General features: G+C 38.8%; 1 protein-coding gene across 1 annotated transcript in view; it reads right to left on the bottom strand.

The window, feature by feature from the left end:
• Positions 1-202: 202 nt before the first annotated feature.
• The window catches only part of LOC149300015 (cytosolic carboxypeptidase 4-like), a 152,017-nt gene continuing 135,844 nt past the window's right edge, over positions 203-16,375 (bottom strand). Inside the window, exons 22-23 of the mRNA XM_089485504.1 lie at positions 2,091-2,251; positions 203-365 (exon numbers count right to left, since the gene is read on the bottom strand). Coding sequence (XP_089341630.1) covers positions 203-365; positions 2,091-2,251 — 324 coding nt within the window. The remainder of the gene's footprint in view (positions 366-2,090; positions 2,252-16,375) is intronic.

Consider the following 16,375-nt stretch of genomic DNA (forward strand, 5'->3'; position numbering starts at 1 on the left):
TAGGAACCCTTATTAAATGATAGACATACTCTATTATTTGGATGGTGCCATTTTTCACAGATCGTATCTGGCTAAAGCATGCAGAATTTTGATTCTGTTGGATCTTACAATAAAAAATAAGGAATTCTAGAAAAACTGGCCAGCCAGTGCTGAACATTTCTTCCCAGAAGCAAAGAGTTTAGAAAAGAAAGACAAGAATATGTTAAGGAGAACCATCAAGAACCAGGAGAGTAAAAGACAAGAACAGATATAAGTTCTGACAAGCGGAAATGTCTGATGTCAAAACGATAGGCTGAAAGAACACTTCAATGGCAGCACGAGAAATCTTGTCTTTGGTAGAACTGTGTGACAGATAAAGTGTATATCTTTAACGCAACATGCCAAACAAAAGAACACAGTAATATGAAAACAATGTGCACAAAAGTGGTCGATGAGCTAAAGGATGTATTTAAAGGGTAACTGTCACCATTATCTTTTACCATACCTACATCTTTTTACCTGTAATCTGTAAATTCTTGGGTTTTTTTGTTTTTTTAATATACTTACCTTAAAGTAAAGGGCTATTTAAAATTAAGGAAAGCAAGATCTGTCGCAATAGGTGGCAAAATAGATATCTTGTCACACATATTATACCCTACACACAATTACCACCTGAGTCATGCCTGAGTGATAATGTGACTTTATGTGACTCCACCTTCACAAAATAACAATATAAGAAAAAACAACAAGAAAAGTGATCCACGGGCTCTTCATATAGTAGCAGTAGTAGTATTCTTATCTTCCAAGATAAGATTTTTAAGTAGTAGCTTACATTTAAAATGTGCAGCTTCCAGTATCTACAGTTTCTCCAAAAACAAGATCCAGGTAAGAAGGAACAAAACCAATGCAAAATAAATAAATAAATGGGAAAAAATATATATTTAAAAAATCTAAAACGTTCAGGAAGTAAAAAGTCCTCAAAAGAATTGCAACTCAAAGTTCCACGCTAAACCTCAAAATATATGTGAGTATACGACCAAACAGCCACAGATATTGAAGCCTTACAATAATAAGCTGTTTTATGCGTATCGAAATCCTCGAAGCCTGGCGGCATTGTATTACAACACAGCAAGGTCATTATTTTTAACTTCATGCTTTGTGGTACACAAATCAGTTTTCTTGATTTTTTTATATTATTTTATTTACCCCTTCTGAATTCCAAATGCTTAGCAACTGTCATGCCATTTGTATAAAAGCCCATGTTCCCCAGAGGAACTAGTGATAAATAACAGATTCTAAGTCCATCCCTTGTATTTTTACATGAATATATACTAGCTGGATATACTAGGTCTATTTTTAAAGCATATGTCGTGTCTAGGGTGAACACACACTAAATGTGTATGATAACTGGTTAGTTGAAGATAATGTAAGTTGCAGTTGGGGGGTTTACAAAAAAACATATATATATATGGCATTGATCTCTTTGGGGGGGAAAAAACATTTTTACAAACTGGACTAATAACATATTAACAGCAGGTAAGAACCATTTGGCCTGTCTAGTCTTACCATTTTTCCCCCGATGTAAAGACTCAACCCTTAATCAATCTTTGGTCTTTTGTTACATACAGAATAGTTTCATCTAAAATGTGTTTGTCTAAATTCTGAGATATTTAGCGAAACCTCGCCATCACTACTGAAGTAAACATGAAACAGAATCTGAAAAGCAAACCACTCTCAATGCCAATGTATGTATATATATTTATTTAACACTAACTTTGGGCTTTACAGTTTACATTACAGTAAGTAAGAAGTAAGTGCTGCTGTATAAGAAGTACAGTAGTCTACAGACAGTATGATTAGGGTACAAAAGGTATGAACCTGCCCCATAAAACGTACAGTCTGGAATGATATAAACCGTACAAATTTAACCAAAAAGATAAAAAAATGACAGCTGAGGGACTAAACTATTAAATACCCTTATTTTGATATCCATAGATTATTTAGATTTCCATAGATTATTTAGATATCCATAGATTATTTAGATAAACTTGACTTTATAATAAACCTTTGAGATGCAAAGCCATGTTCCTTTTTTAACTCACACATCTTACCTTGTCCTCTGATACTCTGCCCTGTGTTTCTCTGCTTCCAGCAAAGCCACCACCTGTGGAGGGAGGGTGGTATGGAAGACCGACTTGGTTTGCAGGATGAGAAGTCCCAGGCAGAATTTGGCTCCCATTTCCTCCAGCTCCTTTGTTCCAACCTGCATCCCCTGTGATTGATGCAGATAAAATGTAAATGAACAGACCCCAAGATAAACAGCAGGCTGTAGGAAACATGCACGTCTGATGAATCATGTTGAATGAAAGCATTAACAACCACTACATGCTCTCCTGCATTTAGATAACTTGTTTTGCAGATATTTGCAGATTTATGAGGCAGCACTATTAATCCAAAAAGAGCAAACAAGACTTTTAGCACTATTTATCAAAATAGAAAAAAACACACTATATATTTTAAGCAACTGAACCTCAAATAGAACATAGTTTAAATTATCTTGCTTATGACTTTTCGAAAACTGCTCTTCTGTTTAATGTAGGAATGACGTACATATGTGTTTTCTTAGCAGACGGCCCCCCTAAGACGCATTTGTCTGAATAAGGTCAATAATGTATTTTAGTTTTTCTGCTTAATTAACTATTGTGTATTTTTGTTTTGTAATACTCACACAAGTATTCTGAACTCCTAGAAGAAAAGCCACGGAGGATACAAAAGACTTGGCAGGTATGAGCATCTGGCCGTTCAAACTATGACTATGTTGACATCTGCATTTTGAAATCCAGCAAATCCGTTACATTTTCTTAATTTTGGTCACTTAGATAGCTGGTGCATTACACATGTGCAAAAAAAGTCTGCGTAAAAGTTCCTATTCAACTTTATGATTTTAATATACATGGGTGTATATTAAACCTAGGATTTTAGATTATTTAACATATTTCAGTTCATGAAACAGCCTCTGTACTAGAATGATCATACCTGCAAAAATCAGTATAGTCCAAGATGTACATACATTAAGTCAAGCGGATCAGGCATTCTTTTCAAAATAAATTAGAGATGACTGAACTGGTCATTGATATAAGACTATTGTAAGAAGTTTACAGACAATTTTGCACTGTTCATGATCATATAATGTTGATACAGGGGTAAAACATAGTTTGTTTTTTTAAATCCCATGGAATGCATTGGTCTGTCAAAAAAAGAATGAGTTAGAAGCTGATTGTTCAAGTCAGTAGACATGTATTGTTGAGTTGGTAGGTTGTCTCAAAAAGGAACCAGATTGTGAATCTATTGAGGTTGTTTAAGGGATCATATCTAACCTTTGGTGTGTTTCTTCCATTCTAGACAATGGGATTCTGAACATAATGGATGGAAGCAAATCGGGGAGTGATGCACTGTATAAATCAAAATAGTTAGATATCAAATGGCCAAAACACAGCACTACGGGAGAGATAAACAGTAGAAATGTAAATGTTAGCAGTATTTACAGGCATACAGTATACTAAATGAATCCCTTGACCCTCCAGAGATAAAACCCCATGTTGGTATTCATGCATTAATAAACTGTCTCTCTTGCAATTGGGCCAACTGATTTTAAGCCATTGTTCACACAGTGTATATTTATCACTTCAATCTCAAATGTTAGATTGCAAAAAATAACAACACTCATGATGCCTGGTTTCGACTGCCTGAATTATATATGATCGCCTGCAGAAAGCATTAACAACTCCTTGGTTTTCTCAAAGCTCATATATCAAAGCTGTGTTCTGCACCTGTTACTCCCATGAGAAGAGTGTGGATCGGAAATCTGCTGGAACTCAATCCTTTAATTTAACAACTCAGACTGGAGACTTAATAAAAGCCACTAACTAATATGAGGCAGGTACCCACGGCTTTCCAAACAATGCTCATTAATTTAGTATTTCACAGCAATTTCTATGGGTTTTTTTCACCGTTCAAACTCTTCTTTTTTTATGTAATATTGTTAATAAGAGTGAACGGTTACTTGATTTGTTAGCTGTTTGTGGGCTATACATTTTAAGGCTAATGAACTGGCCTGTAGTTATGGAAGGAGCACTTCATATCCAACGCCTCTCTCTCCCACAACAGCGCTGCAGTGTCCTCTTGTTTTAGATGCTGATCCAGAAGCGCTATCATGGTGAACCAGGAAGGGATGCCACAGCTGACCCTGAAGTGGGGCAATTCAGCATTGGGCAGCCTCGCTGGCTGAAGCAATCACAAGCACTGTATTTGTTCATGTTGTAATGTTAAACGGTTATCTAGATATCCTGAAGGGGGGGGGAGTGCCCCTCCTCTATATCGGCTATTCATCTAGATTATTTTTGTGTTCTGTGTACAGGATCATTACATCTGTGTGGGGCATGTTTAAGCTTTATGTTGTGTCCTGTGTGTGTTAAATTTCATCTTGAGTGTTTTGTAGCGTTCTGTGTATGTCACTGTGTCCATCCTTCTATGTATATATTACACTGTGTCCTTTGCATTTACATAGGTTGTTATTGTACGCTCCCTCTCAGGGTGATGGCGGTTGATCTTCTCTTATATAGAAGGTCATGTTACTGTTATCCATATTAGTTGGACATTCATTGGTCATTTGACCCGAGGCTAATTTGGCTCTATTGCAGAGTGCATTATGTTATCTAATAGCAGTGGTGATTTTTATGGTAATTGCACCACTTTTACAATTGAATTTCTCTTTATACATTACCCCATTGTATTAATGAATCTAGTTTCTACAGTAATTCATTTCAGACAACCTAATTTTTGAAAACACGGGTGGGTCACGTTTTATACATAAAATACTTACCTGATATAATTCATAATAGGATTCCTACCACTATCCTTGATGAAAAGCATACACATCCAGTATATTATGTAAAATCAAACCTCTCACATGTTTTTAAATTGCGATATATTGCCCTTTATTGTTAAATATTGCTTCTTTTTCCCCAGAACAGAAAATAGTAAATAAAAAGCTTGCTTATGGCACTTTATGTAAGAAATAATATTTAATATTACCTACATTCTGGTACCTGGATATTTCTTTTAACAGAGTAGGATGCCCTCATACCGCCTGTGCTAGTGTGTGCCTCTGCAGGGTATATCTCACAGCAAGACAGGACACAGAAGGTTCAAAAATAAAGTCAGTTTTATTTCCCTCTGCAGCCGAATCAACACAATCTCTTAACAGCAGAGACTCGCAGCTTGTCAATAATCGGCAAATAAAAGAAAAACACTCCTCTCTTCATACAGGCTGTAAAAAGCCACTTCCATAAGTGTTCTATTGGGAATCCATTAGGTAGCATCCAGTCTTCTCATACCGGCCTCTTCTTCAGGTTCAAATCTGCAGCACTTTTTAAACCCAAGTGATTGTCTCCATGATCCTCCTGTGCAATGCAGTCCGAATTTTAAAGCCCTGACACCATTGCCTTGTTTGGCAGCTTTAACCCCTTAGTGCCCCGTTATAGGAAAGGTTTTTTTTATACACAAGTCAATTGAATGAATAGGAGTCGGGCTTTACCATAGCTGTTTAATTGAATTTGCTAAGGGATTAAGAAGAAGAGTTATTCAATGATCATGCTGATAAGTCTGAAAAAATGGTTTTATTACAAAAAAAGGAACTTGATCCCCCTTTCCTAAGAAAAATCCAAAAAAGGCATGCAAATGATGGAGAAACGGGATATGAATTAGCAAGATACGAGTTGCCTCATGTTGAAAGTAAGTTATGATTTAAAAGGCATCATCACTAACAGAATCAATAAAAATGTACAAGGGAACAAGAATCTCTCCTTTCTTCTTTTCAGTCCTTTCTGCACTGATCCTTGGAATAGGATCGAGGGTTGAGGCCAGGGCACTATACAGCTAACCTTTCGTTGAGATCAATACAGGATATTTAGAAGAAACCACTGCTCCGTCATTTGGGCTGTATGTGTCTCTTGCCCCCTTTCTCATTATATATATATCCATATTAGCTTTGAATAAATACCCTAAATGTTGACAAGCATTTGCGCTTTGTTTCCTAATTGTTGGTAATACTACCACAGAACCCAGTGCAATGTTCCTACTCATTGTACCACTCTGTTCCTACCATGATATGACCACTTTTTAAAGTTTGCACAAGAGTCACATTTTAAGCACAATAACCCATGTATTTTATTTATACATTTTCTCAAATGACATCAAGGGGAGAAAGAAGAACAGATGTATTTGGGTGCCAAAGATGGGCTGTCCCTTTTAAATATGGACACGTGGGAAAGATGTATCCTAGGCTGATATTATACAAAGGGGTGATTTGTAGGGTAAAGCTTGATTTTTCAGGTATGATTTTTTCCCCCTTTTATTTAGTTTTGATTTCCACATAAATAATATATTCTGTTGAGCAAAAAAAAAGCTTTCTATAAACTCCCACTGAATTTTGTTTATAAAGATTCTATAATAACCATAAGTGGCCCTATTATATGAAGTCCCAGGGAATAGTCATAAATAAGTCATTTGTTGATCTCTTTGAAACTTCAAAGGTAGACTGTAGCACATAATATGCTGTTAAGATCATCATTTTCCTGCCTTATTTAAATAAATAAAACACAGGGCAGCTTGCTACATAACAGTTAAGGCAAATGATCATATAATATGAATTAATAAGCCATTTGCATCTGATTACTTATGAATTTATTTTTTACTATTGTAATATGCATCTTCATCTCCTATGTGAAATATACATCATACAAAGTGTGTGTATCATTGACTTCCATTAGTAGCCTCCAGAAAAAAGAAACTTAAGTCAAGATCATTTTAAATTCTATTGGTCTCTTGGCAGATGTAAAGCATTCTGGGTTAAATATTTAAGGGAAATTTTACAGTTTAAAATATGGACTTAACCTAGAATTCAGAAAGTAATAGGATAAAGTTCAGAAAATTCAAGAGTGCTTATATCGCATCTGGTGCCATTAACTGTATATTATGTTATATATTATATGTGAATTGTAAATGTAAGTAATTGTTTGGAGAAAATATGGCCTACGTTGAAAATAATCTGAGACCACGAGGCGATAGGGGATATGGTTTTCTGATTCAAACAGTATCGCAGTTATGTAAATAACCATTGCATTTTGCAGGTAGATTTCATTATTATTTATCTGCTGGCTTAAATTAAAAAAAAAGAGAAAGTAAGCAAAAATGGCAGCACATGGTGAGAGTGCAGGAAATTATTTATCCATTTTAATTGTAAAATAGTCTCCATGGTAACCCAAATCAGGTTTAGTGCGCACATTGTGTTTGTAAATGGCGCCGTATCTTTCAATAGAACAGCTGTTCTTCCATCCTAACTCAATTCGGTAACAGCTGTAAGAAATGTCTGGCAGTTCTTCTGAAACAGCACCTGATAACGGCTGTTTAAGGTCAGAATTGGAAGGAAAACAAACTGAATTACGTTGTTTGTTTTTAAAAATGTATAACCAGCATAATGAGGTGTGGACCCCATGAAGTCACCAATACACGTCAAATATATCATGAGGATAACACACTTTCATAAGAGGCAAAGACATCATAAGAATAACCTAGGCTTTAAAGTTGATTCGGATAATGTCTTTATTTTATCTCTTTTTGACCAAATAAACAGGTATTTTAACCCCTATGAATCAAAATACCTAAATAGAGACATGCTAAACTCTCTCTCTGCCTTCTGTTCAAATGTGCTCCCTCTTCAAACATTCCTTGGAAAATCACCCATTTACAGAATCCTAACTACCTTACATATTTGTGCCTCATATGTACCCTGTCTTTATTTTGTAAAACATTTCATATGATATTAGAAGCCTAATTTTGGTATAATATTATTAAATATTAAAAATGTCTTCTTAAGACGGCCCAAACTACCACTACAATGGCAGAGGCCATAAAGAGTCATGAAATAGAGTGGCTATTATCCAAATTATCAAAAAAAATTAGCAGCCCTTCTTCCATCAAGTTCATCAATAGCACCTTGTAGGTCAACATTATTGTAGATAATATCCTGATGTTTCTGAAATATAGGAAAGATTAGTGCTAGAACACCTAAATCTAATGCGGAATCATCTTTGTCATACTAACCTTTATGCTAGGTTGATAGTTCCTTTCAAACTTTCAACCTTACAGGGTGGTTTTACTGTATCTGTAATAGTATCAGCAAAATATATTTCTGTAAGGTCTACAAATCAATCCTTCACTCAAAAATCCTCACATCTTTAGAAGCATCTCATTTTTATATCTATTGCACTACTACTACTATTGCTTTTTTTCTTCCACACAACTTTCATTTTAGTAAACTGATATATCTAAAAACATCTCCTTTTTTAAAAACAAAAAACACAGCTGCTACACTATTGTAGTAGAGCTTACTCAGATTCTACATCATACAATTTTCCAAACTTTTAATCTAAAAACATGTTTTGAAGAGGTAAACTACTAGTAGGGAATTCTAAGTAAGATGAGTTTGTATCCTCAAAGTAATTAAAGCAAAGTACATATGTCAGATTAACATTATGAGAGCTAAAAAGCTACCAGTTTGTTTTCCCTGACCCTGATCAAGAGATATGTATGATACTAGAAGTATTACAACTACACTAATTTATCCAGTTGTGGAATCCAAAGTATTGTCTTAGTTGTAACAATATAACTGTTTCTGCTGCCTCTCCAACAGACAGCATTATTAAACCTGCTTGTTCTTCTCTATTATCACAAAATCCATTACTGCTTTTGTCAATTTTCTCTTTACACATAACTCAGCTCTTACAAAGTTCTAGATTGAAAATAAAACTCTTGAGATAAGGACTAAGCAGCATGTAACACATGTTAAGCAAAATCGTCCATGATCTTTATCCAGCCAAGGCCTACATTCAACCTAAGAGTATAGAGAGCTTTCCCACAGTAAATAGTATGTAATCATTTATAGAACGGAATCAGTTACTCAGTTATAGATCTCACATACTGCATAGGGCAGCATTTTAGATATGATGATGATGATGATCAGCAACATGTGAGATGTACATGTGTCCTGGTCATATTTAAAGTGCTGGGAGTCAAACCTTAACATCATTTTCTAAATCACTCAAATTGTCTCTGTCCTTGATATGTGTGAAACAAGGAACAAGTAAAGAAACAGAAGAAACATGGCTGCATTTCGGATGTACCTTATGACTGAGCATTGTTGGCTTAAAAGTCAGTTAGAAATGGGGATTAGGCCACTTTATATGTGGTTGGCGTCGAGTATGCTACTGATAAGCTCTAAATAGTAGTGCAAACTCCAGGCTGACAGTATTTTAGACTATCCAGGCTTGAGCCTTTCAGTTTAACCAGAATGGTTTTAAATGATTAAGTCACACACAAGTAAGTAAAACTACTAAAATCTGGGTCAATTTGCAGCAAAAAGTCCACTAGGGGGCGCTCGTGTGTTCCATTCAATGAAAAATAAAAATGACTCCTGATGAAGCCGCACACGGCGAAACGCGTAGAGTGACTTTTTTAAGGACTTTTATGATATATTCTTTATTTGTATCAGTATTTTTATTTGTACCAGTACTTTTTATGTTATTTTAAAAAAACTTTTTAAAGCTGCAGCTGAGATGGATCCAGCTGGCTGCTAATTAAGAATAAATATTTCTCTTTACATACCTTCTATGTGGATAGTGGCGGTTTCTATACACCACACACACATTGGTATCCAACTATTGGACCCCTCAAACCAGAAGAATACACGGATGTGACCAGATCATCGCCAGAAATTACGGGCATCTTGACACTTATTTAAGTGTAAGTATATCTCCACTTGTTGCGTATTTAGCGCTATATACATAATACACTATTGGATTCTTTTCTGGTTTGTTTCCTCGGTATATATCCCTGTATATGGACCTCAAGGTCATCTCTACGACGCACTGAACCCCATCAACACACTGTGAGTGGGAAATCTGCGATACGCAGGGCATTACACACTGTTTTACTCCTACACTATATATTTTTTTTTTTATTTTTTTTTTTCTCTGTTTTATTTTTCATTGAATGGAACACACGAGCGCCCCCTAGTGGACTTTTTGCTGTATTACTTCAACACCCGGAGAGTGTTGCTTAAGGGTTGCAGCTGTGGTTCCAGATACACAAGGAAAGTCAATAAGGTTGATTATTCCTACCATTCACTATCCTATTCCCTATACTGGTTTTTCTCACGTTTTCTACACATATCAATTTGCAGCCCTGTTCTTTAAGAGGTTCCACACTAGATAATGGAAAAAGTGTGTGGCGAGTAAGAGACTTTGCCCCCAGCCAAACGTCACAGGACGGCTCCGGAGACCTGGTAATCAGCTGTGATACCCAGTGTCTTTGGAGCAAATGCAAGTAGTTTCTCAGGTGTAAGAATAATATGTTTATTATACTCAGATGGAAAGCGGCTATAGTTATATTGGTTCAAGATGAACTCTTTGGTCATGGGTGATGCCTTTTATTGAGCCATCATAAAAAAGACATAGTCACTGTTACTTACCTGCCCTTGGCTCCCACGTTGCCACCGCAGCCGCCACGCAGGAGAGGGAGACCCCCCTCCAACGCACGGCCACCGGAGCCGCCACGCAGGAGAGGGAGACCCCCCCTCCAACGCACGGTCACCGGAGCCGCCACGCAGGAGAGGGAGACCCCCTCCAACGCACGGCCACCGGAGCCGCCACGCAGGAGAGGGAGACCCCCCTCCAACGCACGGCCACCGGAGCCGCGACGCAGGAGAGGGAGACCCCCCTCCAACGCACGGCCACCACCGCAGCAGCCGCCTCGCAGGAGAGGGAGACCGCCCTCCAACGCAGTGCCACTTCCGGCGTCATTCTCTGAGCTGCCGCGCAGGAGAGGCAGACCTCCTGGAACACGGCGTCTGGCTTCGGCGCCCGCGCGCCCTCTGGTGGCGAACTCCCAAACTGCAGGCATATATGAGGGGAGATTACATCACAATCATGATGGCGGCGATTCCCGGACACTGTAAGTGACGTCATGAGGTTTGGCGGGAGATTCAAACTTCCCCTGCAGTTCCTATTTAAACCTCCTCAGTTCTGCCTGACATTGCCTTCTGTTGGTTGTCTATGCCTAGTGCTAGTACCCAGATAGCGTTTGATTCTGTTTTCTCGTGTATGACCCCGGATTGTCTGACCTTGTTGATTTCCTGATACCTGACCTCGGCTACGTTACGTTTATCCTGTTTTCCTGAATCCTGACCTCGGCTACGTTATACGACTATCCTGCTCTCCGGAATCCTGACCTCGGCTTGTTTAACCCTGTTCTGTCCTGGAGTCCTACCTGACCACGGTGTCTCCAAACTACTTGTACGTGACAGTCACGTAAGGTTCCAGAACCTTTCTTCAAATCAAAAGGAAAGACCTCTAAGGTCCAGAAAGCCTATATGCCTCTACAATATTTTCTGTACCACCTATGATTGAGAATAAGGGCCAGATAATTATTTACATATTAAGAGAGGACGTAGTATGTACTTAGTTAAAAATAAAATCCTGGGATGCAATATTAATGCTTCATTTATGTATTCAATATGTAATTCAATACTCGATTTACCTGCCTACTATCAAAATGAACGCTAAGATAATTCAGTAGGATTTTCAAATAGAACCTGTTTCCAATATACCTGTTGAATGACTTTATTCAACAAAAGCTGCTACACATAAGAAAGGACAATAAAAAGCACACAGTGTAAATACAAATACCGTATTTGCTCGATTATAAGACGACCCTGATTATAAGACGACCCCCCAAAATCTGAATATTAACTTAGGAAAAAAAGAAAAAGCCTGAATATAAGACGACCCTAAAGGAAAAAAGTTTTACCAGTAAATGTTAATTCATGTAAACTATTTTTTTTAATAAAAGCTATGATTGAGAAAAATATTTTTTTTGTTTTTATTTCTTGTATTTTCCAACCTGTCCCCCAGTTACGCACATCTGCCCCCAGGCTTGCCACTCCAATATGGCACTGTGGCCCATGATATGCCTTTTAACCCTCTATATGCCACTGTGCCCCATGGTATGCCTTTTGACCCCCTATGTGCCACTCTGCCTCCAGAAATGCCTTATACCCCTATATGCCACTCTGCCTCCAGAAATGCCTTATACCCCTATATCCCATTCTGGCATTTAGGGGGTTAAAATGCATATTATGGGGCAGAGTGGCATATAGGGAGGTATAAGGCATTTCAGGAGGCAGAGTGGCATTAAGGGAGTTAAAAGGCATTGTATAGAGCACTCTGCCTCCAGAAATGCCTTATACCCCTATATGCCACTCTGGCATTTAGGGGGTTAAAATGCATATTATGGGGCAGAGTGGCATATAGGTGTATAAGGCATTTCAGGAGGCAGAGTGCTCTATTAAATGCCCCCTTAACGCCACTCCAGAAATGCCCTATGCCCCCATTTAACACACACACCCTATACCCCCATTTAACTAACACACACACACACACTCTCCCCTCCCCTCCCCTCTCAGCCCTCTCTTACCGGTGCTTCCAGCCGGGGCAGCGGGTTGACGTCGCCTTCTGCTGCAGCCGGAAGGAGGTGGAGTTGGCAGCGGGGGTTTGTCTGCGTCCGTCGCGTATACTTTCCCCGGCTGTCAGAGATCAGAGTTCCCCGCACCGGTGCGGGGAACTCTGATCTCTGACAGTCGGGGAAGGTTTGCGCGACGGACGCAGACAACCCCCGCTGCTAGCCACACCTCCTTCCGGCTGCAGCGGACGTTGTCTACGCGGATCGCGTAGACGTCAACCCGCTGCCCCGGCAATACAGCAGGAAGCACCGGTAAGTGTGTGTATGATGGGGGGGGGGGTGAGACAGGAGGATCCAGGTCCCCTGCAGCGGTGCGGGGGATCTGGATCTTAGTCTCCTAATCAGACTCTATTTGAGGTCTGATTAGAAGACGACCCCGATTAGAAGACGAGGGGTATTTTTCAGAGCATTTGCTCTGAAAAAAACCTCGTCTTATAATCGAGCAAATACGGTAAGTCCCCTTATAAAATATGTCAAATAAAGCTGGAAACAACCTGATGCCAATCGTATTTTTAATTTTCTGCATGCTTTCCTATGAATCAATTTTTGACACTGCATTTTATTATGTGCCAACTGTAACTATTAGGAGAATTAGTTACTTCAAATGTATTAATCTTTATATGATTTATACATATTTACATATTTCATGCGTTTTAAGGCAACCAACACGCATTGTTTAAAAAAATAAAAAATAAAAAGAATAGCTGGCAGGGCATGACCAAAAGGATAGTTAACCATTGCAAGAAGGTGTAGTATAGGAGGGGTGGACAGGGTTGACATTACCCTTTCCCCCCACAGACTCGTGGAGTACCTCTAAAAAGGGTAAAATCGTTATCTGCCATGCGCGCCTTATGCACAGTCATGTGCTAGGTTTGTGGTCAGATGGTCTCAGTCTTGTGTACACACAGTTACAAGCATATCCAATGTTTGCTTCTTACAATCTAATGTTACGTCAGTATGTGTTTTGCCGGGTTGGAGAAAAGATGCATTTTTGCCAATAAGTATTTATGTATTTCATAAATAATGAAATACAGCATAATTTTTTCATAGAGTTTGGTTGTAAATTCCATTAAAACACAAAACGTCGCCAATGCATTTTGTTTTTGTGCCATCACTAGGAAGTGATTTTGCCTGTAATATAGCGATACCAGAAATGAATCAGTCGTTGCGTTTTCCTGTAAACTGTTTTTTTCTTTTAGAAAATGCGTTCTGTCCTCATAAGATTGAACACTCACATGATGAATACACAGATGCAGTCCACAGCCTCGGTTACTCCCAGAGCACAGAGGCTTAGATCGATAAACAGGTACAGTGCTACAATCCACCAATATCAACCTCACTTCTTTCTTCTTGCACACATGCTCTAGACCAGAGGTTCTCAACCTGTGGGTCGCGACCCCTTTGGGGGTCGAACGACCCTTTCACAGGGGTCGCCTGAGACCATCAGAAAACACATATTTCACAATATATAATTACATAATTTTATGGTTGGGGGTCACCACAACATGAGGAACTGTATTAAAGAGTCGCGGCATTAGGAAGGTTGAGAACCATTGCTCAAGACGAAAATCAGACCATTCCATGGAAAGTTTACCTACAGCATTTGGAAGCATGGAATCTCCTTGCTTACTAATTATTCAATCCAATGATTAATGCCAATTTTAGACACTATGGATTACAGACTAAAGCTGTGTTCAGCCCAAATAAACCTAAAATGCCTTAGAGTGAGCCAAGTCTAAATGAGAATGTGTCACCGAATAAATTTGCTTTATCCTTCTGCTGTGGATCTTGGTAGCAGATACCAGTCTGTTTGGAAAGAAGAAGTTATTTTTAATTACCACTTTCATTTTTTTGGCTAACATGTACTGACAATAAACTATATTTGACTCTGTTTTGTCAAGGTAGAGTACAACATCTGGTAACTGAATGGAATAAATGAGGAAAGCAAGTCACAGTGACATAGCTGGGTAAGACAAAGTCAGCAGGAAGTGTGAAAACAGTGATTAAATTGTGTAGGTGATGGTACTTCTTACTAATTACTCATCCAGGCAGTTAATGGTGTTTTGAGTAGTTGGAGTTCCTATATGTCTCAGACTACAGCAACACAACCGGTTAAAAACCACAGGATGCCTGCGGCATTTAGTTACATGAAGTGTTCTGCTGTGAGTAAAGTCCAGGAACTAAATACAGGGGTAGACGGGGGAGCTTAAACCATGCTGTGCTATTGAAAAATCAAAGCTGGATTCCTGAATCAAACAAGAGCAAATTCTGTAAAATATATACAGTACTATGCAAATGTTTTAGGCAGGTGCGAATTATGCCTGAAAAGGTATCAAAAAAAAATAGACATGTTAATAATTTTATTTGTATTGTCTAATAAAATGCAAATTGGATAAACAGAAGAACAAATCTAAATCAAATCAGTATTTGGTGTGAGCACCCTTTGCCTTCAAAAGAGCATCAATTCTAGGCCCACTTTCACAAATTCCTAGAATTTGTAGGCATATGGTTAGATCAGCTCACCCAATTAAACAATTATACAAAATCAATTTAATATGTAGGTTGAAACATAATAATTAACTGAAACAGGAACAGTTGTGTAGGAGGAGTAAAACTGGGGAGGAACAGCCAAACTCACTAACAAGGTGAGGTTGCAAAAAAATCACACATCGTGGCAAGACTAAGCACAGCAACAAAACACGTCAGACATTTCAAGGCAGACAGAGGATTTCATAGTATCTGTCCAAGCTCTTTTTAAGAAGCACAAAGAAGCTGACGAGTTCCATTAAGGATGCAACAGCTGTCCATGAGTGGTGATCTGGCTTTTGCACTTCTGTCCTGTGCTCAGTTTCAAGGCAATCTGGTACAGCGGATATTTGCTCCAAGGGCTCAATGTATAAAGTGGATATAGAGGCAAAAAGGTGATTATTGTTAACTTAAGTTGCATACGCCCACCCAGAATCCCAGTGGGGACAGCACTACAAGATTTATATGGGAACAGCAAGTCTCTGGGCAAGTCTGGTTGCTGCAGATTAGTGTCTTATTATGCCTCTGCTACACCCTTAATTGTAAGTGGAAGTATTGTAAGTATCAAAATTCCACTGTAACCCATTACTAGTGAGTGTGTGTGTGTGTGTGTGTGTATATATATATATATATATATATATATATATATATATATATACACACACACCCCGATCAGCCATAACCATACCTGGGAACTCTCCGGGTGAAGCAGTCTTGGCCGCGTCTCGCAAAGGAAGGCGAGTGAAGAAGTTCCCAGGTATAGCCATAACTTTATGACCACTGACAGGTGAAGTGAACACCTGTGAGTGAGTGGGATATATTAGAAGGCAAGTAAAAATTCCATTCTCAAAATTGAAGTGTTAGAAGCAGGAAAAATGGGCAATGGTAAGGATCTGAGTGACTGGGTCAGGGTATCTCCAAAACTGCAGCTCTTGTGGGGTGCTCCCGGTCTGCAGTAGTCAGTAGGTCATGGGGGGGCCAAGGCTGGCCTGTGTGGTCAAATCCAACAGACAAGCTACTGTAACTCAAGTTGCAGAAAAAGGTAATGCTGGTTTTGATAGAAAGGTGTCAGAACACACAGTGCATCGCAGTTTGTTGCGTATGGGGCTGTGTAGCTGCAGACCAGTCAGGGGGCCCATACTGACCCCTGTCCACTGCCGAAATCGCCTACAATGGGCATGTGAGCATAAGAACTGGTCCACAGAGCAATGGAATAAGGTAGACTGGTCTGATG

Source organism: Sceloporus occidentalis, unplaced genomic scaffold (assembly GCF_023333645.1).
Source record: "Sceloporus occidentalis isolate IW3139 unplaced genomic scaffold, rSceOcc1.0.p SCAF_26, whole genome shotgun sequence".
Lineage (NCBI taxonomy): Eukaryota > Metazoa > Chordata > Lepidosauria > Squamata > Phrynosomatidae > Sceloporus > Sceloporus occidentalis.